This window comes from Pollicipes pollicipes, unplaced genomic scaffold, assembly GCF_011947565.3.
Source record: "Pollicipes pollicipes isolate AB1234 unplaced genomic scaffold, Ppol_2.1 Scaffold_3087;HRSCAF=3621_pilon_pilon_pilon, whole genome shotgun sequence".
Classification (NCBI taxonomy): Eukaryota; Metazoa; Arthropoda; class Thecostraca; order Pollicipedomorpha; family Pollicipedidae; genus Pollicipes; species Pollicipes pollicipes.
In genome coordinates, this window is record NW_023596225.1 from 19549999 (window position 1) to 19571578 (window position 21580).

The 21580-nt window shown below is 50.4% G+C and overlaps 3 protein-coding genes and 1 long non-coding RNA gene across 4 annotated transcripts; 2 read left to right on the forward strand and 2 right to left on the reverse strand.

Annotated features, from left to right (window-relative positions):
- The first annotated feature begins 1343 nt into the window (after window positions 1-1343).
- LOC119090656 (uncharacterized) lies at window positions 1344-2387 on the forward strand. Its single transcript, XR_005093278.1, has 3 exons — window positions 1344-1397; window positions 1629-1724; window positions 2355-2387. It is a non-coding gene; the product is annotated as an uncharacterized LOC119090656 (long non-coding RNA).
- An 8-nt stretch (window positions 2388-2395) lies between these two features.
- On the forward strand, window positions 2396-3341 carry LOC119090657 (uncharacterized). Its single transcript, XM_037213508.1, has 2 exons — window positions 2396-2501; window positions 3023-3341. The coding sequence occupies exons 1-2, from the start codon at window positions 2396-2398 to the stop codon at window positions 3280-3282; spliced, it is 366 nt and encodes a 121-aa protein (XP_037069403.1). The 3' UTR covers window positions 3283-3341.
- A 4126-nt stretch (window positions 3342-7467) lies between these two features.
- LOC119090421 (mesencephalic astrocyte-derived neurotrophic factor homolog) lies at window positions 7468-12417 on the reverse strand. The gene is made up of 4 exons (XM_037213220.1): window positions 12166-12417; window positions 10162-10286; window positions 8158-8299; window positions 7468-7970 (listed from the first exon to the last, which is right to left on the reverse strand). The coding sequence occupies exons 1-4, from the start codon at window positions 12248-12250 to the stop codon at window positions 7804-7806; spliced, it is 519 nt and encodes a 172-aa protein (XP_037069115.1). The 5' UTR covers window positions 12251-12417; the 3' UTR covers window positions 7468-7803.
- Window positions 12418-19311: 6894 nt separating this feature from the next.
- LOC119090575 (endocuticle structural glycoprotein SgAbd-1) lies at window positions 19312-21343 on the reverse strand. The gene is made up of 3 exons (XM_037213404.1): window positions 21288-21343; window positions 20366-20520; window positions 19312-19768 (listed from the first exon to the last, which is right to left on the reverse strand). The coding sequence occupies exons 1-3, from the start codon at window positions 21294-21296 to the stop codon at window positions 19552-19554; spliced, it is 381 nt and encodes a 126-aa protein (XP_037069299.1). The 5' UTR covers window positions 21297-21343; the 3' UTR covers window positions 19312-19551.
- Between the last annotated feature and the right edge of the window lie 237 nt (window positions 21344-21580).

Genomic DNA, 21580 nt, shown 5'->3' on the forward strand with positions numbered 1-21580 from the left:
CAGGCATATATATATATATAGATATATATATATAGATACATATATATATATATATATATATATATATATACGTGCATATATGTATAGATTCATTTACGTACATGGTGTACTACATTATAATCCATGAACTATTCGCACGTGCCAGGCATGTTATGATGGCATGGGTGTTAAAAGAAGTTTGTTTCGTACATTAGCGTCGGGTTAAGGTGAGAATGCTGGTTATAGTTATTCGAATGTTTCGGATTTTACGTAAATTAACACTTACAAAACAATTCAGCGCCAAAAATTAACACAGTGAAACACTTTTTTGAAACTATCTGAAATGAATGCGCTGTGATGTGTCCATCACGAACTCCAGTGGTCTGTTCTCCCATCCCTCGAAGGTGTTATATTTCAGGTATTCTGCTATCCGATGGTGATCCGCCTTGACCGGTCCTGACGTCATCTCCTCAACCTGCCCTGATCACTCCTGGCGTAAACGCTGACGGATGCCTCCGGCGCTTCACAGTCATCTGCTGGGGTGCGGGGGTCGTGTACTTCACAGTCATCTACTGGGATCGTGGGGTCGTTTACTTCACAGTAATCTGCGGGGATGTTGAAGTCGTTTACTTCTATGATAACACTATCATTCACTTATCCATGACTTTATGAATTTAGAGTTCGTATGGTGAGTCACCGACCTTCAGTAGGTCAGGAGGTATGGTTAAGCGGCATAATAGAGCAAACATTAGTCATGTTGTCAATTCTGACGTTTCAAACCGTGCTTATCATGAGTGAACAAGGTTGAGCGAGTTTAAGAAAAAAAAACACTTGAAAACAACGGCACATAGTATGACTCTGCGGCCTTCTACCCAGCTGAAAAGAAGCAGCTGAAGACCTGTCTCCTTCTGTCCACTACCCATACCTTCCGTGCAAGAAATTCACTATTTCTTGTGCATCCCGTGGTTGTGGTGATCAGACATGCACGTGCTAGAAAGCGTGTTGCTTGGGATGTGAAATGACGATTGCGAAAGTGCAACATTCGCGTGTTATTTCTCATGCCCGCCTGCTTCTCCAGGCAACAGCAATCTGTCGTGGACCTATGGAAAAGCTTTCCCCGATACCTATATAGCAGCGGGTCGGCGGCGCCTGCTTGCCGCCTGTGTTCGCCTGCGAGCCTGTGTCGGGGCTGACCGGGCTGTCCCGGCGTCGCAGGGCCATCGACCCCAGCCTGCGCGAGCTGTTCGCCGACCTGTGCGAGGAGCAGGTCACCATGTACATCCGGCAGGACGACGTCAAGCAGAAGAAGAAGCAGCGCAAGGTGGAGACGGAGGTGACCGACCTCAAGGAGAAGCTGGACAAACGACGGCCGTCGGCAAGAACCTTGTGTTGAGCAACCGCGAGATCCGTCTGCTGAGGTGGGCACCACTGGGGTCGGCTCTGGTGGGACGGTCGTCCCGGACCGGACTGGTACCTGAGACGGGCCGGGACGCCAGTCGTCGTGCCCGGACAGCGGTACCGTCTGGACGTGCCGCCGCGCCCGTCGACACGTCATGTCCATGGATAACCGGTCACTGACGTGGCCTGTGTTGCCGGCGCCACCCTCGGCCTCGTGCGGCTTGTTCAGAACCGTGCGCTCTCTTCGTCAGATACGTGGAGCTGACTGATGAGCAGCGGGAGAAGCTGGAGAAGTCGTACAAGGTGGCCAAGAAGCTGGAGAGGCTGCAGCAGAAGCGCGAGGATGGGTGAGGATTACGGCGTTACCAGGGAACGAACGTTTTTTTTACATTTGTTTGTCGGGCACGAGTCATCACCGCAGCCGATCTTGCTGTTTGTTTGGGCGATATAATTCGCTTCTCTGAAGATCCTTGTCCGTGGGATCGCTCTGTTCAACCCCGATGAAGTGAACGGTCGTAATAAATGTGCTGATAGTGGTATGTGATAGCTGAACTAGGGGATTTGTTTTCACCTCTTTTGCCATTTTGTGTGTTTTGTTGACTCTACAAACCTTGATGGCAAGGGTGTGAGAAACGGGAAGGAGAGAGAGAGAGGAGAGAGAGAGAGAGTAGAGAGAGAGAGAGGAGAGAGAGAGAGAGAGAGAGAGAGAGAGATAGAGAGAGTAGAGAGAGAGAGAGGAGGAGAGAGGGAGAGGGCGAGGGAGGGGAGAAGGGAGAGGGAGAGGGAGAGGGACGAGGGAGAGGGAGAGGGAGAGGGAGAGGGAGAGGGAGAGAGGGAGAGAGGGGGGGGGGCGGACAGCAAGCCAGGAGAGGTTTCCGAGCTGCGCCCATCCACGGTAGCGGCGCCGCGAATTGCGCTGGACGCGAATGCTCGCCGACCGTGTGTTCTCACCGAGCGGTGGCCTGCCGCGTCGACAGAGAGGCTCAGGCCGAGGAGTCGGAGACGTCGCTTGCCCTGGATGAACGGCGACTCCGAGTACCCGAGCCTGAGCAGCATGGCCAGCAATAATAGCGTGGAGAGCGGTGGCCGCACCTCTGGCGACTCATCCACCGCCGAGAGCACCGGTGAGGCGACGCGAGCCGCGGCGCGCCCTCCAGCTGCCCGCGCCCGCTCCGCTCGTCGGCCGGCCGGCCGCGCGCCTGCGCCGCCACGGCTCCAAGCCCCCACGCGTGTTAGCGTTTAGCGCTGAGTGTTGGCGGCTGGTGCACGTGATATGGTGTGGTGGCCCGCGCCAGCGTGTTCACAAGAACGCCGTCCCATCCCTCAGCTGCTGGACGTGTGTTTTAGACAATGGGAGCAGCAGTGATGCCCACATGCAGGCAGTGTTGCTGCTGGCCACCGGCGGTTGTCCCGGGTCGGACAGTGGTGACGTCACCAATGCAGTCCGACAAATGCCACCTGGCCTGTCCGCTCCCGAGGATCGGTGCACCGATGACAGTGAGGCCTGTCCAATATGCGGCGCCCTTTGTGTTCACCATTTTACATGTGGCGAGCCCTTTTACGTCACATCGTCACGCCGTTCATTCTCCCCGGCCGTGCCATCCCCCGGCGGCGAAGCCTGTCTTACCCCGCGCCCTCCCGGCAGGCGGCGTGCTGTCCCCGCGCTGCGTCACCTCGCCCAGCATCTCGCAGTCGATGGCCATGGTGGACGAGGTGCTGTCCAACGGCAAGCTGGGCCGCCTGGAGCGCATCCACCGGCTGGAGGAGGTGCTGTCGGCGGCCACGCAGGGCGCCGAGACGGCGGCCGCGTTGCCGGCCGAGACGCGCGACGCCGCCGTTCAGACGCTCTCCACCGGCGAGGTGGTCATCACCAAACTGTACGACGGCTTCTCGGAGGCCAACTGAGCGGTCGGCTGATGGCCGACCGGCGGTGCGGCGGCTTCTCGGCGCCGGTGGCGGGTGCAGCGGCCGGCTGCACGCGGGCCTCTCGGGACCCGCCTGACGCGGCGCGCTGGTCGGCGCCACGCTTCGTGTGACGGCCGCGCGGCGCCCGGCGGGGTGGTGCCGCAGTCCGGCGAGTGGGAGCGGCGGTCGACGCGGCGGACCGCGCACTGCCAGCGGTGGGCCGGGCCGTCAGTGGGAGCGGGCGCGTGTTGCCCGGTTAGTGGCAGCACGCACCGGCCAGTCCGCATATCTGAGTTCGGACAATAATCACGGGACAGTACGGAATCCGTCCACGACCCTGGACTGGGGCCGCCGGCAGCTGCTAGGCGCGAGCCCGCTTTATCGGGCGAACCGGGCGTCCCGCGCCCGAGTATCAGCATTTATTAGCCTATTTTTATATACCTGAGCTCGTGCAAATGTGTCGCTAAGCGCCGACGCCAGTGCTGGGCGGTAGGAGAACCTGTGATTGTTAGTAAAATATATGCAATCGTGCATCCGACTGTGGTGCGCGTGTTTGTTTCTGCGCGCCTCAGGGCTTATGGTCTGATAGCGAATGATAGTGTCCGTCGCCCCCGCAGTCTCCTGCCTCTTTGTAGATCGCTCAACGCGCGCGATACATTGCGTTCTGTCTTCTCTAGTCATCTTGTTCCAGCCTGGCTTCGGACCTGACTGACATTGTCATGGCGCTTATTTATTGTGTATCTTTATCCGTGAGTTTGGGTTTTCGTTGGCGAAGTAGCGAGAAATTGTAGCGTTTCCCGTAGTACTTGTCTGACAGCAGTTATAGCCGGATGCTAGCATAATGTTAAGTTGTTGAGACTGGCTGGTTGAGGTGTGCCGTAGGTGATTGTCTTGCTACTGCGGCGTAGGCGCCATCAGTGCCTGTGGTGTTTGCTGGTTGCCCAATTTGGTGTTTTCTGCGTCGCTCGGTCGACTTCTGCGGTGAGAAGCCTGACGGCAGCGACGCCTGGTGTGGGGGAGACTAACTCTCGCTTGTAACCTTTGGTCACAGATGACAGAGTTACGCGTACTAACCCAGCTGCAGCCTCGTAGCAGTACTACTGAGCCTTGCGAACGACGAACGCGCATTGTCGCACAAATAAACCAAAGGATTAGCCGCGTATATGTGGTCAGCAGCGTCAGACTGCCGAGTGCTCAGCGGTTGCGGACGTGGCGGCCGGGCCGTTGCCATGCCGCGGGTGTTGGAGGCGGTCAGTGGGGGATAAATGAGTCCGAACCCAAAGTGCCTGTTTCTGGACCTATCATCAGAACTCGGTTCGGAAGTGCATGCAGTTGGCGCCGTGGTCTCTTGTGTCTAATCTGTTGGTGATGCTAGTTTCGGATGTATCTTGTGACGTTCGTCATGCCCAAGCTGCCCAAGCTCCGCGCGCGAAGGCCCCATCTTGCCAACATCAAATGGAGCATGGCGGTCGTCACTTTGTGATTGGCGGTCGCGGGTGTACTGCTGTGGCTTGCGCCTGTGTATTCTCTGGGGCTTGCGGGCATTACCAAAGCGACGGCCCACACCTGGTTTCACAAGACCTGGGAAGTTCATTCCAGTTCCTTTCCATGAGGGAATATTTGCCTCGCGTGGCGACCGGCCGCCGCCGACCGACCAGACCAGACCAGACCAGACCCGACCGGACTGTATTCGGGGTCACATCGCGGCTGGACCACCCCACACACAACGGCGAACTGTCGCACGCAACGCCGACAGGGAGACTCCCACCCCACGCGCCCGAGCAGCACCTCTCGTACTCCTTCCAAGGCCCATCCCCGCAACACGATCTGCGAGCGACTGGCCGGCGCCGCCGTGACGCACCGCCCCGAGCCGTGATTGTTCCCCTCACTCAGACGTGAGTCATGGCCCCACTCGCCTTACATGCTGACAGACTGGCCCGGGGCATGGTCCACCGCTACACAGACCCCGCCGACGGTCACTACCTCGGCCTGGCCGGACTGTCACTCTGTACCTTGTACTCAGTCATGTGGAGGATGCCCTGCAACAACAGTAAATAACATTGGATGCTGGACTGTAAAAACAGCAGTGAGCAAGGGGGCGAACTTGCAAATGTCTATGCCAGGCCAGCAACATCCGTCACCATGTACACTTCTTGCAATCGCCCTACCAACTCCCACACGCAGTTACTGTCTCTTCTACGAAGAAATTGACAGGCATAGGAGGCTGTGGACAACAACGGGCTGGAAGCTATGAAACTCGACTGAAGGACTTCGAGTTTCCTCACAACAGGCAGGGCGTGGTGTCATGTTGTCTACGCATAGGCCACACGTGCGATGTACGCCACTTTCTGCCGCGGTTTGTTTTCGTTCGCTCTGACTGGTCACGTGACGCCCACGCCACCACCTGACCGACTGGCGGGGACGTCGCGCCATCGTGCCTCAGATGCGGCGGCCACTGACAGGCCGCCATGTTGCGGATCCCTGTCTGGGTGCTGACGGTCCCCTCGCCTAGGTCCGCACGCTTCCCTTTTAACTCTTCCGGCCCCGCAGCGTGACGACTCAAGCTGCATTAACCCCCCCCCCCCCCCAGGGGTGGTCAGCTGGATGCCCTTCGCTTGGGTGGGGTATCAATTTGACCCCCTTCAGTTTCAGAAACTACGGGAACTAGAGACACCAAATTCACGGGGTGTGTTCGCCTGTGCTTGAACTCACTTATGTCAAAGTTTGAGGTTTCTAGGTCATGATCTTTGGGTCAACCAGGGTCAAACAGGGCCAAACTCCAAGTTGGTGTCCAAAGTGCCCCCAGAACCCAGACACCTGTTCTAAGCAGGTCACATGTTTACTTAAGGTCGGTGACCTCGTTTGAACTTTCGAAGGTCATGACGACCAGAATCATAAAAGACTGCTTTGAGTTTGGCATTTCAATCACTGACAAAGATTATGCTAGGCAGCATGCTCCTAAAAACAAAGTGATGTCCTGTGTCATTTTAGGTCAGTGACCTATTAGAACCTTCAAGAAGTCTGTCGAAGAGGTATAATGAGGTTTCGTTATTAATCAGTTCGACATGAGCACCAGAAACTACCCCGTACAGCAAGCCGTAGAGTCATAAAGCAGATTAGTTTTGACTTTTAGCTGACCTTCATACCTGACCTCACGTCCATGGAATTTATTCATTCAATTCTTGGGTTGCATAGAAAGGTATCTCAGAAATGTGTGGCTTCGTCAGACATTCCGCTGTTACATCGGATTGAACGATTTTCTTGAAATTGGCTTCGCTGAATCCATGGCCTGACTTTGATCTGCTGTAGGCCAACGACCTTACAAGGTACATCTAAATTGTATGCCAAACGATCCCCTATTCAATTTTTGAGAGTTATGCAAATCTAGCGCGACCACGCCGCACCCCTTCGAAGCCATTCCGGAAAAAAACATTTGAGGGTGGGTTTGACCCCCCACCCGAGCGCGTGTCAAGAGCATTTAGAAAATTCCTTGCTGAGCTACGTTTCTGCACTACGCACTCGCCGGCGCAAAAGCAAGTATGCGTGCATGGTACCATGTTGCGCAACGCCGCATTGATTGTAAAAGTATGATGCGGATCACCTGCCAATAAAACATCTGTTACGGACGCTGCACGAGCTACATGAGTGGAAGCGGCCTAGTACACCCATCAACCAGCATACACAGAAACCGCACTCACACCGATCACGCTTGCACATGCAGTTGCCAACGTAATCCGAGCATGTTTCCCCGTCCTGCGGTCTCTGAGCAGAGTGCATGTGCCAGCCCAGATGGCGATCGGAAGCGGCCTACCCAGGTCCTGGCCCAACAACCCGCGCTCACGATGTCCTCGTGATCGGCGAGATCGAGCTTCCTTGACAGGACTGTGCGGCTCGAGTGGCACTGCGCCCCTAGTGGGAGCCCTTGACACTCACTGGTCTGCAGGCCGCCGGAACCGTCGGGTCGTCAGCACCCCAGCCGCCGTCAGTCACATCCGCTCGTCAGCACCCCAGCCGCCGTCACTCTCACGCGCTCAACACCGAAGCCGTCGCCACTCTCACCTGCTCGTCGGCACCCCAGCCGTCGCCACCCTCATCCGCTCGTCGGCAGCCCAGCCGCTGTCACTCTCACCCGCCCTTCGGCACCCCAGCCGGCGTTCAGCACAGCGCTGACCAGAAACAATAGTAGAAAATGTGACGTCGGATTTATTCACTCGCAGTGAGAGCCATGCCGCCGGATGGCGGCTGGCCGGACTCTGACACGGCTTCGACGATTTCAACGCCCGTCTGAAACTTGACAATAATAGGTCTACAGGAATGGAGCACGTGGCCACCGCCCGGTGCTAACAAACGCATGCTCCGTCGGTAACAAATACATCAGCCTCAAATCATAACAGCGTTGTGCCCCTGCGTCGGGAGCAGCTGGCGGCTTCGGATCGGTCGCATGCCACCGCTGCCAGCGCGTGACCCACAGTCCAAACTCAGAGCAAACCCACATAAATAAACAGTGCCTAGAACAGATCTCTATAGCTCTTCGCGGATGAACTTGGGCTTGAGCTCCTCGATCCGCTTGATGAAGTCGGTCTTTTCGAGGCAGCCGTCGCAGATCTCGTCCCAGTCGGAGAGGATTTTCTTCAGGTCCCGCACCTTCAGCTTCTTCAGGTCCACGTTCTTCAGGTCGATCTGCTTGTCTGAAAGGAGGAGGAAATGCCTTGAACGAGTGTGACCACTGAAATACATGGTAGCATAAGGTCTTGCATCAAGTTTATCGACTTTTACAACGCGCATGCCACCAACCCAATCACAAGATGATTCGCTGGTGAGTCGAATAAAATCAGTACAAAAGTGAACACTGGATGTAAAAAACTCATTACTTACCATACCGCAGCTCACAGATCTGAGGATCTTTTTTCTTCAGACGCTCACAGATCTTCTCAGCGGGCATGGAATAGCTCATTGGCTGAGTGATATCCTTGAGTGTGCGAGTGGCTGAATCTTCAACGCCTCCAATGTAGTAGCACTGGCAACAGGAAACAAAACAATCGTAATTGGCACACGAGCAAGCTGGCAAGAGTAAGGAGTCATTCCACTGCTCATAACCAGGTGACTTAGTGGATTACCGTTACCGACTTACCAGCATGCAGTTTGGTTTTTGTTGAAGTGTGTGTGTGTGTGTGTGTGTGTGTGTGTGTGTGTGTGTGTGTGTGTGTGTGTGTGTGTGTGTGTGTGTGTGTGTGTGTGTGTGTGTGGTGCGTGCGTGCGTGCGTGCGTGCGTGCGTGCGTGCGTGCGTGCGTGCGTGCGTGCGTGCGTGCGTGCGTGCGTGCGTGCGTGCGTGCGTGCGTGCGTGCGTGCGTGCGTGTGATGTGTAGGATGCACCAGATGATAATTAAAAGCAATGCAAAACTGATTGTGATTCACGATTAGACACAGTAAGTCGAAGAACAGCATTACACAGCATCACGGTCGGCCCGCCTCATGACTCAGCTACAGAAGATGTTGTCTCCGCTGGCGTCTATAGCCAGTATGGTGGCCCATGACGGGATGTCAGCTGGAATGTGCCGGAGCACAGTCTGCGGCGGCCCGCTTCGGTCCGCATGAGAAGGGGCGCGATTTCAAACGTATCGCGTGTGGCGTTCGTGTTCCTCTGGGTCGCTGGGGCGCTCAGCTGCTGATGCTATAATGTGCTGCACTTATCTCTGATTTGCTGTCTGTCTGAGCGTGACTGCAATCGTCTTGTGCTGCTCAGTGACTTGTGATAATGTGCATAGTACATAAGCGGCAGTACATCTGATCGCCGATCGCTCCGGGGTCCCTGAGCGTGACGTGACATCTGAGGTCACTGGCGACTCATGCAAGGGTGCACAAGGTGTAATTTTCCTAAAAATAAACACATGGCTGTGCATAAGCTTGGGCTCCAACTTTTGGAAACAATTATTGGCTTTTGGATTGGGTGCAAAATGACAACTATGATGGTCAATATTGTTGGAAACTTTTCAAAGGAAAGAAAATAGCTTTTCAGTGTTCTAAACATACCAAACATACAAGATAAGACATTTGACAAGAGCCATTTTTGTATCTTATATGCAAGAAGCACATCTGTTACATTGGCCAGGAAAAGCACAACCAAGGGGAACCTTTATGGTTCATCATTGCACTCATGTTATCTATTTAATCTTCTAGTAGCCAAAAACAAAATCAGTAAAATCCTCATTCTCCTGTCATGTTTCATCATTGGTGGCATGCGCCAGAAGTGTTAATGTGCTGTTCAGAATTTCAGTTCACTTTGTTGTTTTGCACCACATCTTACTGATTTATGAATTAACATCTTATTCATTTATAAACTTATCACAGCATATCAAAGATTGATGACAAAATCATGATCCTGGTAATTTACTATTACTTCATTCCATTTTTACATCTGTCCTTATCAGTTCATTTCATTAACACCAAGGCCAATTACATACTTTTGGTATGGTGAACATACTGCAGCAGGTAGTGTGTGGGAAAAGATAAGTTTGAGATGAAACTGTGAGGGCTAGAGGAATCACAGAAGACTAAGTCATATGGGCACTTAATAGAAAAATACCCCCCAAAGCTATCAGCAACCCACCTCTGGTAAATTATGCTGCTCCTAGCATTGTGAACATATGCATGTGTATGCATGTGTGACAGCAAAGCCAGGTGGGTCAGACACAATGCTAAAAGACATGAAATGGCAAATACAGGACATCCATGGAGGCATCCTGGATCTGGGATGCTTGGAGACATCCACAGCATGACCCACAACCACTTCCCTTGAAGTTAACTTTAAGGCTCTTCCACTGACTTGAAAGGTATGGGCAAGATGAACACAAAAAGTAACAACAGGAATATAAACTTACAAATTTATGCTCCTTCCCTCTGGTACCAGCACACACATCTTCCAGAACTTTTAGCACCTTATCTTGAGATGAGCTATCTTCAGAGGGCACAGCCTTGTATATTTTGTTGATGACCCCAATGCAGACTGAAAAGAAAGATGGCTGCATGTGAGCACAAATATTCAAAACATCATTAACATCATATCAGAAAATCACACAGCCAGATGTCAAAAGGACTGCATTTGCTGGGTACCTAGGTATGGTAAAGCACACAAAGTACATAAACATGACAAATTCCAAGAGAATGCCATGATCAGTGGCATTCCAGGATTTTGTAACCATCTGCCTAAACATTGATGGCAACATTGATCACTAGTAACAGGCCAGCTGCAGAAACATGATGGTACAGGCCCCAGCAAGATCTTGCTGGGGCCAGGCAGTATACACAAATGTAGTTTTGAAGCAGCTTATAAGGTGAAACTTATGTGTTTATCCATCTTTACATCAACATATTGCACATGAATTGTCTTCTTTAGAGTAGAAAATACCGTTCATAATAATAAAACAGCAAAATAACGTCATATCAATTCATCACTTTAACACTTATGATAATAGCACCACAGAGTAGGTTCAAACACTGACTACATGATACCAGCACACCAAAGGCTATTGCAATGGCTTACTGGCCATCAAGGCCAGCTTTTAGCTTTTGCTTTTTTATATGAGGTTTTTGCATACTAATTGTTGATTAGTTGACACAGTGACCAAAAATGACATCTTAAATTGGCAGAAATATGATGAAAATCAAATGGTTGATGGGGTATTAGGTGAGACTAAAAAGCAAATTGTGAACATTTTACATACCAGTGGGATGAGTTGGAGGGTTACAAGATTGGTCAAGGTGATTAGATAAGGTTAGGTAAGATAGGTTAGGTTAACTTTGTTTCATTGTTTATGTAACTTTATATTACATATTATTCCTTGTCACCAATTCATTTGGTTTCCCAGTGACATGACATTGCATGAGGCTAGTTGCATTAGGTTGGTTGCATTAGGTAGGTTACATGTAACCTATCCAGTGATTTTCCAGTGGCTCAAGAAATGATTTAAAAGATGTGGCTCTAAACTTTTACCTCAGGTTTAAACATTCACAATATTCTCACTCTTGATTCTGATGTCAGCATTGTAACCACCACTTGCATCAGTTGAACAACTCATTTACATTATTTTCTAGTTGATTTTGCATGTTTTTTATAATCATCTTAAATATTGTAAGAACAATTACATATTATGGTTGTAAGCCAAGATGACCTTTTTCCACTATTCTATTATAATGAACAGTGTTTCCAGCTCTAAAGATCCTCCATGTGCAGTGTTTATGTAAAGATTATTAAAACCCCTAAGTCTGACTTCTTGTGATGATCTGAAGGTGGAAAATTCTGAAAAGGGCAGCCTGTACTAGTATTTAACAGCTTTTGCTACCAGTGACTGTGATTGCTACCAGTGATTTGCTTCCAGACCATGAAAAAGTTATGCTATTTCCAACATGTCATTCATAGCAGCAAGATCACAGTAATGACTTCAAGGCATGCACATATATCAGGGCATTTGGTGTTTGAAGCATACCCACCCCCAATTCAAGTCCCTGAAGAGCAGTGTTTAAAAAAAACATGACATTTTAAAGGTAACTCCTGACATAAAATCTCCCACATAACATTTCTCATGTAAAAATGAGAAAATTCAACACAATTTATCCTGCCCGAGTTTCATGCACACAAGTGAAAGGTACAGGGCACCAGCTTCCATGCATTCAACACAGTGGATTTTTTGCAGACTGACTTCCTGGCTGCCAGTGACATAACTTAACAGCATGCATGTTTTGGGTGCGGATTAAGCTAGCAAAGGCTGCCTAAAAAATAACAGATTCTGCCCAAAACTGTTACATTCAGATTCTTCTAATGGCTTACAGATAAATAGACTCTGGACACTTTTGACATGCACTTTAAGAAAGTAGTAACCACATACCTTCACAGTCACCCTCTCGAAGAGACGATACCACTGTGCTTTGATATAGGAGGAACATACATAGCGGAACGATCGAGCCCTGCATATTTACGGTATGTGGTTATGTTGTTGTACAACAGATTAAACAATTATTTGTATGCACTAGGACTAGAACAGCAATAACCGCACACCAGAAGCTTCCTCAAGTTGGCAGGCCAAAATATGCCACACCTGACCGGACCACGCCAAGAAGCACAACGCAGGCCCGGTACCCCAACGCATTGAATACCACGTCACCGTAATTGAAACGTCTAGAGAGTAACGCGAAGCTATTTGGCGCTTTCTGATTGGTGGATCTTCCACACGTAACAGAGTGGCAGACGAATTTGTGTTACTTTTGGAATAGACAAAGAATTCTAACGTAGGTCGAGAACTGGATTGATGCTCATCAAAACTTCTTTATTCGAATCAATATGAATAACTATACCGATCACTAAAATATTTCCCCGCCAAACTTAAATTTAAATAAGATCTGGCCGGGAGAGCATCAATATCGGAAACGTGTGCGGTCACCAAATCATAATCTTACTGATTCATAAGGAGATGAGGGCTGTTCACTTAGCACAAACATGCCATGGCAGAGAGAGCGGGAGAGGACAGGAGCACAAACTGCTAAAAGCGATAAGGGGACTAACCGTGGGCCGAAAAACACCGTTTCTACCCTTCATTTTTTGAACATGTCTAGCTCACTTTATTTTGATGAAAAACATTTTGCGTTTCAAATTTGTATATTATTAAAATAGCGTGATATGCGCGCGCTCTCACCAATATCAGAAACTTGCCGTTCCGGTGACCACTGATCGCGGCTGACACGGCCGTTCGGCCCCTGCTTTCGGCAGCCGGCTGCAAAGGCGCACCCAGATGCGCGCATTAGTAACCGCGCTATACTACACCGTCTCCCCAGCTTGCGAATCCATCGACACCCACCTCTCCACCACCACATCGTGCAGACTACTCGGTTCATTCACCGTGTGGCTCAGGAGGACGGCCACACGTCTCCCAGCGCCGGCGGTGAGGATCATGCGTGGTTTATTGGAGCGGTCAGTCATCACATTCTCCTGGCATTTTCAGGCTCGTCATTTTCAGACTGCGAGACATTTTCTAAGCCCCACATCACTTGATTCCACGTCGGCGCTGACCGTTCCTCCGCGTCATTGGCCACCATCTTATCTGCCTTTATCGCCTTGTTCTTGTCTCCCTGGCTCGTCTGGTGCGGCTGCCTTCCTTCTACGCGCGGCAGCTGATGCTATAAAAGGGGCATTCAAATGGGGATTTAACTTTTCCTGACGTTCCCAAATTTTGTGAAATCTTTATAACACCCGATCCCCAGACGATAAGGAACGATGTATGTCATGTTCCTGCTAGCAGCATCTTCGTAACCTCCTGTCTCTTATGGTTTTCTCCAGGCTTTTGGCTCAATACTGCTCTATGTTGAAACGGCCCGTAAGACCGATCGAGCTATTTCAGCATTGCGTGGATACGGACAGAGGGTCGAGGGCAAACGATAGACAGCTAGCTGTTCCCGCCGCCCTCTTCCGGGGTCACGCCTTGGCCACCTCCGTGGTGGCGAACCGGAGACCGGGCCGGAAAACAAGCCGCGCGACGCCAGTGACATCTGGCTGACAGGCGCAGGTGCGACACCTGGTGGAACGACGGGCAGTGGAGGCCGAACCTGAGATTTTCTTTCGGCGAACTGCTTAGATCGACGCCCTCCTTTTCCCAAAAGTTGTTGCCACACGAATCGAGTTATTCACTGCTTCTGCTCTGCTACGGAGGCACGCCACATTACGCACGTGTTCATATGTCATAGTCAAAAGGCTTGTTGGTGGATGCCATCTGTATCATTCGTACATCCAATGGTCGTGCAATCCCCCTAAACGACAAAAATATGAGGTTTTGTGTCTGTGGGGTGATAACCATCCGGTTTCATTAATGGATCCGGTTACGGAGTTTGGGGGCATAGCCATCCGGCCAACTTACACAATCTACGCTAATTTTCTGTTTTGTCCATGGGTATAGGGCACAGCGCCCTCGTGAAAAACAATGGTGTTTGATGTAAAGCGGCTTTTCCATATCTGCATGGGATTTTGAACTGAAATAGCCATCTTGGAGATCACTCGGTGCAATTAACAGCCATGCTCTTCTTAAGACCAAAAACCCTCGAGTTTCCGAGCTACATGCCAACCAAGATGTGCAGACTATTTCGCACAGATTATTTGGAGGTTATCCAGGCATCCATGACGCTATAATAACGTCCTTCACAACATGCCATTCAAATGGCATACGACGTTCCAGATCAATAAAAATATAATTGCTGAGTCGCACATTTCTGACGTTTGTGAGCAAAAATTTCTAAAAATCGCGGCCGTCAGCTGGCTCCCAATCAGGGTCATGCAAGGTATGCAAGATTCTAACACGGGTTACGTTTTGCGCTGCATAAAACAAGAACTAATACATTATTCTCAATAATTCGGAGATATTACGGTAATTACCTTGACAGAAATATGACTTGTAACTGAGTTACTTATAATAGCGATATAAACAGGTATGTGAGTACAAGCAAACATCTTAAACTCACGAACAAATATGAAAGAGCACCACGAGAAAAGACCCAAACACGGGCACGTTTGGCTGAGCAAACACCTCCAGCTCACATTGCCATGTCTCGGGAGATTGATGAACTAGAAGTTAGCGTTATGATACAAACGTTCCATGACGCAATCAAACAATGGCGTATCGAGGGGTATATTTACTAAATAGAGAGATTATGTTGTCTGCAGCAGCCCTTTGCACTTATTGATCATATCTGGTGCTGCTTCAATATCTTCAAGTGTACGACATTTCCTTTAGCATGGCTGGTAAGGCTCCGTTTTTTTTTTGTTTTTTTTAGAAAGGGCAGGAGGGATAGCACCGTCCTTCGGCAAACACCACCCGCCTCAACATCGAGAATATTGGACATTGTGCGTGAAGAGCTGACGGTCGTCTTTAACCGCGGCGCAGAAGAAGAACATAGGGCACCGGGCGCTTTGATTTAATTGAATTTTTCGTCTGAATTATGGTGTGCTCTGCCTTTGCGCGTAGTGGTATTGAGAGTGGGGTATTTTACAGTCACGGAAGTGGAAAGAATAGTACTGAATCATGATATATGACGATATCTCTGAGGTTTATAGGCATTTACGTCAAGTTTGCGCGCCCTGGATTGCACACGACGTGATCGGTAATAACGTCATCCACGCTCTTCTGCATCAAACAGGCTTTTGGGGTAACACCGCCCGTTCTGGCGGTGTTATCCCACCATGGGCGGTGCTACCCCAGGCGGTATTGTCTATGGGCTTTAAGGGATAACAATGATTGGATATATGTAAGATAGATGCGAATTTTTAAAATTCACGTGTGCATAAAAATCCAAAAATGACTAGTTAGCTCTGTTGCAGCTATTGTTTACCTCCGTCTTTCCTTTCCAGAATGCCTCGAAACTATATCCGAGATTGTGACTGGGGATCTTGGAGCACAACATCCATAAAGGATGCCGTAAAAGCTGCACGTAGGGGCCTGGAGATACGGCAGACCTGTAGGACGTTTGGAAGGTCCCTCTCAGCCCCCAGGGATCGCCTAAAAGACGACGGTCCGTTGCAACCAGATGATCCTCCATGCCTCGGCAAAAAGACAGTCATGCCCAACTATTTTGAGAACGCAATGGAGCGGCGAATTCCGCACCTGTCAAACGTGTACATCGGCATAACGAGAGGCCATGGCCAGCAATGTATACGAATACGCCGTAAGACCGAAGATAAAGCATCCCTTCAATCACCAGAAGAGGTGTGGTGGCCCAGACTGAGTGACCGACTTTGTGAAAAGGCACCCGCAGAATTTCGCTCCGAAAAGTCCGAGACTACAGTTTGGTAAGATTAGACGGTTTTATAAAAAAACAACGTGCAACAATTCTACGACAGCCGGCTCGTGCAACATCAGAGCAAAGGCCCCACCCCTTCCTCCCAGGGTGTGCAGTGTTGATGGGACGGCCTGAGCCCCGTGCCTGAAATCCCAAAAGTGCTTGCTGAACGAGGACAACACAAGGTCGGCCAAGTTACGACAACAGAACGGGGTAAGCTGACAACCAGTGTGGGATGTGCCAGTGGGCGTCCCACCAATAATGATCTAAGGTGGGAGAACAGAGAACGCGGCACTAACCAAGGACCATCCCGTTGGAACCATAGGCACCGGTCAGCGACGACGGCTGGATCAACTACGGACTTTTTGTAGAGTGGTTTCGGCACTTCGTCCAGCATGCCGTGCCCGTACCTGTCGGAGGGCTTCTGGCCGTTACATACAACCATAGCAGCTATGTCAGTCTGAGTGTTGTTGCCCCAGCGCGAAAGCACGGGAGACTGGACATCGCTACCATATCCCCACACTGTTCACAAGTCGTGCACCTCCTCAACTTGACACAATGCGGGCCTCTCGAAGCGGTCTGGGCCCGGCAAGTGAAGTTCTTCCATGACACTCACTTGCGCCGAAGGATCATAGACATGTGTATAGGCGGTTTGTTCTCACAAGCCTACAAGGTCGTGCTTCAGAGCCCAGAAAACGCCATCAGTGGCTTTTAGGCCAATGGAGTTGTGCCTTTTAACCCTGACCGTGTCTTCGGAAGCTCAGAACTCTTCAGCCACAACGCTGTGCTTTGACATAAGCCTTTGGAGGAAAGCGTTGAAGGGCGTATGGAGCGTGACGAGCGGCAAAACACCCCTGCAGCGTCGGCACAGCACAACACCCCGGCGGCACAGCGGCGGCACCGGCACCCGGCTACACCGGTACAGCACGTCACCCGGTCCTACCGTCACCTTATGGTCTAATAGATGGCACACTCCCTCTTCCAACAGTCTTCGCGCCCCCAAGAAACGAAAGTTGTCGGAAACAGAGAGGCACATCTCTCGTAATGACCAGCTCCTCCCTAAAAGGCAATTGGAGGAGAAGACCCGAGCGAAAAGCGCTCAACGCTTTGTAAAACGCAGAAGAAAGCTTATGTAGATGGGAAAAGAAATAGCAAGAAATAGTCCATTAGAAAAGGGTTCCTTCACAAATGTCATCTGTATGCACTGCTCAAAATGTGATACTATGACGAATGAGGTGTGGCTTGTGAGCTACCTGCCAGTTTTTTCATGGCACGGTAAAACAGGGAGAACTGAAAAAATATATTGAAAGATTTGTATGATAATAACTTTATTTGTGATAAAAGGATAAAAAACAACTTTGCGTTTAAAGGATAGAGTACGGCTACTTAATTACCCTTAGAAAGGTTGTGCGAAATCAGTATACTTCGACGATATATCAACTTCGGTACCTTTCGGACCCTCAGGATGTCTGTCGTCAAATGATACAGTGCGAGTTCTGATATCGCCTGAATCTTAAATTTTTAACCCCTAGAAGAAAAAAATTGGAAAACCTTTGAGAAAAAAAGTGGTAAATGTTGAGATATTTCGTCCGCTCCAGTCAAAAGAATATAACCTAGGATCATAGGCACCATTTTTACACGATGGAGAACGCACAGACTGCTCCTGAAAATTTGGTGGTTCTAAACAGTCTAGTCAGACGACCACAGCCATTGTAAAGCTCAAACAGACTGCACGGAAAGATGTAGGATGGTGTAATCACGCTGTCAGGGCTACCTCACAATATCAGGTACAATTCAAAGCCGTTTGAAAATGAAACAGTTCCGTCCCGATTTTGACCGCTCCTGAAAAAAGAAAATTGACGAGCAATTGCATGCAAATCCTGACACCCACTCCTGACTTGACATTCCAGACACCCGCGGCTCAAATTCCGCCAGGACATGACCCGGAAGAAAGGTGGTTGCTGCTACTCCTTTTTCCCCTCGCAGGACGGTATCTGAAATGCTAATTTGACCCATCTGAGCTGATTTGACCTGCCAAAGTTTGCAGTCACGAGTACCAAGAAAAATCTTACTGATACAGTTTGACCAGTGGTTTCCCATGCCGCATTTTCTCGTGGCATTTTTAAGATCTCAGGAGCGGGCTCGAACAGAAAGGAAGCATACCTCCTGAGCGAAGCTAAAGTAGCTACATGAGCGAAGGTGAAAAACTTCGAGCGTTGAAGTAGAAATTCTAGCAACTGCTAAAAAACAGTCTAAATCTTAGGATCTTAAAGCTAAATGAGTATTAAGATCTTACGCTCGCAGCACTTTCGTTATCTTTGTACAAGGGCGAACTCAATAAGCTGCCTTTGGACCTGGTTTGAATAATGCCGTCCAGGACATGCATGTGTACAACTAGCTCTCTTTGTATCCGCTATAATGTCCGGTGGAAAGTTTCTTTCCATCCTTATGCTCGGTGCGGATGATCGAAACTTTTCGGTCTGACCGGCTATCTTTCGGGCAGCTGTTAGCTATACTGTAAGAGTTTGAAAAGCTGAGATGTTAAAGATAGTGTAATGATTGTGCAATGTTAGGATATATATATATATATATATATATATATATATATATATATATACACATATATAAGATGAGATATTCGCGAAGTTTGTGCTTGGTTCGCCATGCCTAATGCACTTTGTAAATAGCTTTTAACCTCATGGTGTTGGTCATCGTAACTCTCCGGCTTAGCCTTCTGTGTTTCGGGAATCTCCCGGCGCAATAGCGATGTTAGAATGTGGGAGCCCGACATTTTGGATATGTTGGTATCTATGAAATGACAGCATCTGTGCAGATTTTAGGCATTTTCTGTATTTACACGTTTCAGTTTTGAATGCCAGCTTTTTGTTAAATTTGATCACTCATGACTAGCCCTTGAAATCTGAAAACTTGAAAAACTTGAAACATCAAGTTTTGTTAATCAGGCAAATGCCCGCTTGATTATGGCGCTTAGTCAATACCATCTAGTGTATTGCAAGTCGATAGTTGTCAGAATAAGGACTCATAACTCATAAGCGTAGGGATAAGCATGCCGACAGAAACTGATGCATCGCTGTATTCAAATTAAGCGTGTGACTTGAAGAAGCTCCTACTGATATTCATCAAACTGGGTTGCATTTCGCTGCGGATATAACCATGACACACGCCTACCGATCGTCTGTAAAATGCTCGCCGAAATACGTCACAAAGTATATTTTCACGAAAAACTGGTCAGTACATAAATATTTGCCGAACTCGGTCGACAATTATCACACATGACTGGGGTGGCGCCCAGCCCACCCCCACTTCACTGAGGTGGCGCTCAGGTCAGTCCCACCTCCATGGGGAAATCCCGCAGCCTGTGGCGATGCCACGTGGGCTGGCTCTGCAGCCTTGTGATGCGCTGGCGCAGCTGCTCCCCAGCGGGGTTCAGCCGCTTACAGCCGGTCGTACGGGTTGGGCACCGGGGTGGGCAGGTGGTCGCCCGTGGCAACGAAGCCGTCGGCGTTGGCGACGAAGGAGAGCTCGATGGGCGTGCCCTCGGGCGACAGGTACTTGACGCTGCCCTGCTGGCTGTAGCCGCCCTCAGAGTAGCCGGAGTCGGGCAGCGGGGCGCCGCTCTCGCTCCGCTCGATGCCGTCCTCGCTGGTGTACCTGCAGTGACGGTGGCGGCGGCCGTGACGGGGGCGTACCGAGGACACAAGGGCGCACTGTGAAGCTACAGTTTGGCCTGTTGTACGTGTGGGAGGTACGACTGGCATAGCTGCAGCGGTTCATTGAATTTCGAATGCTGTTAACCACATGGTGTTTAGTTGTTCCAGCTGATGAACGCAGTGCGGCTGACATTGCTGGATTTGTCAGCACTTTTCGCAAACCCTGCTTTCCGTCAGCTCGCAGCAACAGCCAAACGATGGAATCCTGGCTCTGATCTGATTCAAACTGCCCACCTGCATCTTCGGGCAACACTTGTGCTTGTTCGAATTGATAGGAATTTATATCCCTGGCTCAATTTCTCGGAATCAAGAACCTCGCTTCAAAGAACATGAATGAAAAGATAAAAGCTTAATTATCTGGCACGGATTCAATAGTACTAACACTCATAAAGCTGCGTTATCATAAGCAGCTAAACCTCCACGGATCTAGCTTTAGCCTCTGAACGCTCAAAGTACCAAATTTTCGCATAGTTTTCATCCGTTAAGTGGTCAAAGTCTGTGGCGGAACAGCGCCGTGCGGAGGGTGACGAGAACTTACGAGAACTCGTAGCTCTGGTCTTCGGGCCGTGAGTCAGTGGACGAGAGGATCTTGACGACGGGCTTGGGGTAGCCGTAGGGCGGCGGCGGCGGGTAGGCGGCGGGCGCCGGCTTGTCCGCCACGGCCACGACCACCAGCACAGCAACGGCGACGATCTGGGGCGACAGCGGTGGTCCGGTCAGGGACAGCGGACCCGAGGCGGTCCCAGAACCGTCAACAGCGGACCCGAGACGGTCCCAGCACCACCAACAGCGGACCTCAGGTGGTCCCGACACCAGCCACAGTACCGGCCCCGACAGAGGCGGCGGACCCGGGCCCTGTTCCTCACCGCCAGCACTAGCCTGTTAACAACGGTTCCCGAAACGGAAGACAGGTCTAACGCATTAGTACGGAGGCGTCAACAATGGCAGTGGCGGGGGCCATGTCACATCATCAGTGCACTTTCACTTCTTTTTTTAAAATTGTTACTTAAGTTAAGATTGTTTTGCTGAGGCGTTAGGAGTACGGTCCGGACAACGAGGCATGTGTGATGAGGACCCTGATGCAAAATCCACCTCTGGAAACAGTGGGTCTAATCGCTTAAAACTACAGAGCTCCAGTGCGTTTGGAAACGACATCACGTCGGTTGGTGGGGATGGGTCCCGGCCGGTGCTCCCTGAAGGAGGGTGGTGGCACCTTCGGAAGCACCACCGGGCCCACAAGGGTGGGAGTCAATGGGATCCGACGGTGATGGTTGAGAATTTTGTACAGCACTTTCATGGTGGTACACAATCGTACAATGCGCTCGACCAGCGTGCCCAGGGAGCGTATTATACGACAAAGCCGGGCCCAGCTACGCTTCAGCCCCCCCCCCCCTCCCCCTCTCCCATCACCGCCAGTAAGCCCACCCTTGCGGACGGCACAAGCATCTCCCGGCACTCACCAGCTTCATGGCTATCCGAGTGGCGACGCTGTACGAACTGTGCTGAGTGTCGTCCTCCCGCCGCCTTTATACGCGCCGGGCGTTGGGTAACCGCCGGTGGTCCGGGCCGCTGGCAGCCCTGCTAGGGTGGTGTCCAGCTCCGCCCAGACGCCTCCCACTCCAGCTGGGGGTCTCAGGGTCAAGGGCATGAGCTTCCTCTCGCAGCCGGCTGGCTGGTGATTAACATGATTGGGTCATACACATTTGTTTTGTGGGATGCTTAGAAATCTCGGTCAGAATAATATATCCTGATG

Bases quoted from the DNA above. Each gene is read 5' to 3' on its own strand.
- LOC119090657 (XM_037213508.1), top strand. From the start codon at position 2,396: ATGAACGGCGACTCCGAGTACCCGAGCCTGAGCAGCATGGCCAGCAAT. The intron at 2,502-3,022 runs GTGAGGCGACGC...CCCTCCCGGCAG, and splicing joins ATCCACCGCCGAGAGCACCG to GCGGCGTGCTGTCCCCGCGC.
- LOC119090421 (XM_037213220.1), bottom strand. From the start codon at position 12,250: ATGCAGGGCTCGATCGTTCCGCTATGTATGTTCCTCCTATATCAAAGC. The intron at 8,300-10,161 runs GTAAGTTTATAT...TCCTGTTGCCAG, and splicing joins GAGGGAAGGAGCATAAATTT to TGCTACTACATTGGAGGCGT. The intron at 7,971-8,157 runs GTAAGTAATGAG...TCCTCCTTTCAG, and splicing joins GATCTGTGAGCTGCGGTATG to ACAAGCAGATCGACCTGAAG.
- LOC119090575 (XM_037213404.1), bottom strand. The intron at 19,769-20,365 runs GTAAGTTCTCGT...CCGTCACTGCAG, and splicing joins GACCAGAGCTACGAGTTCTC to GTACACCAGCGAGGACGGCA.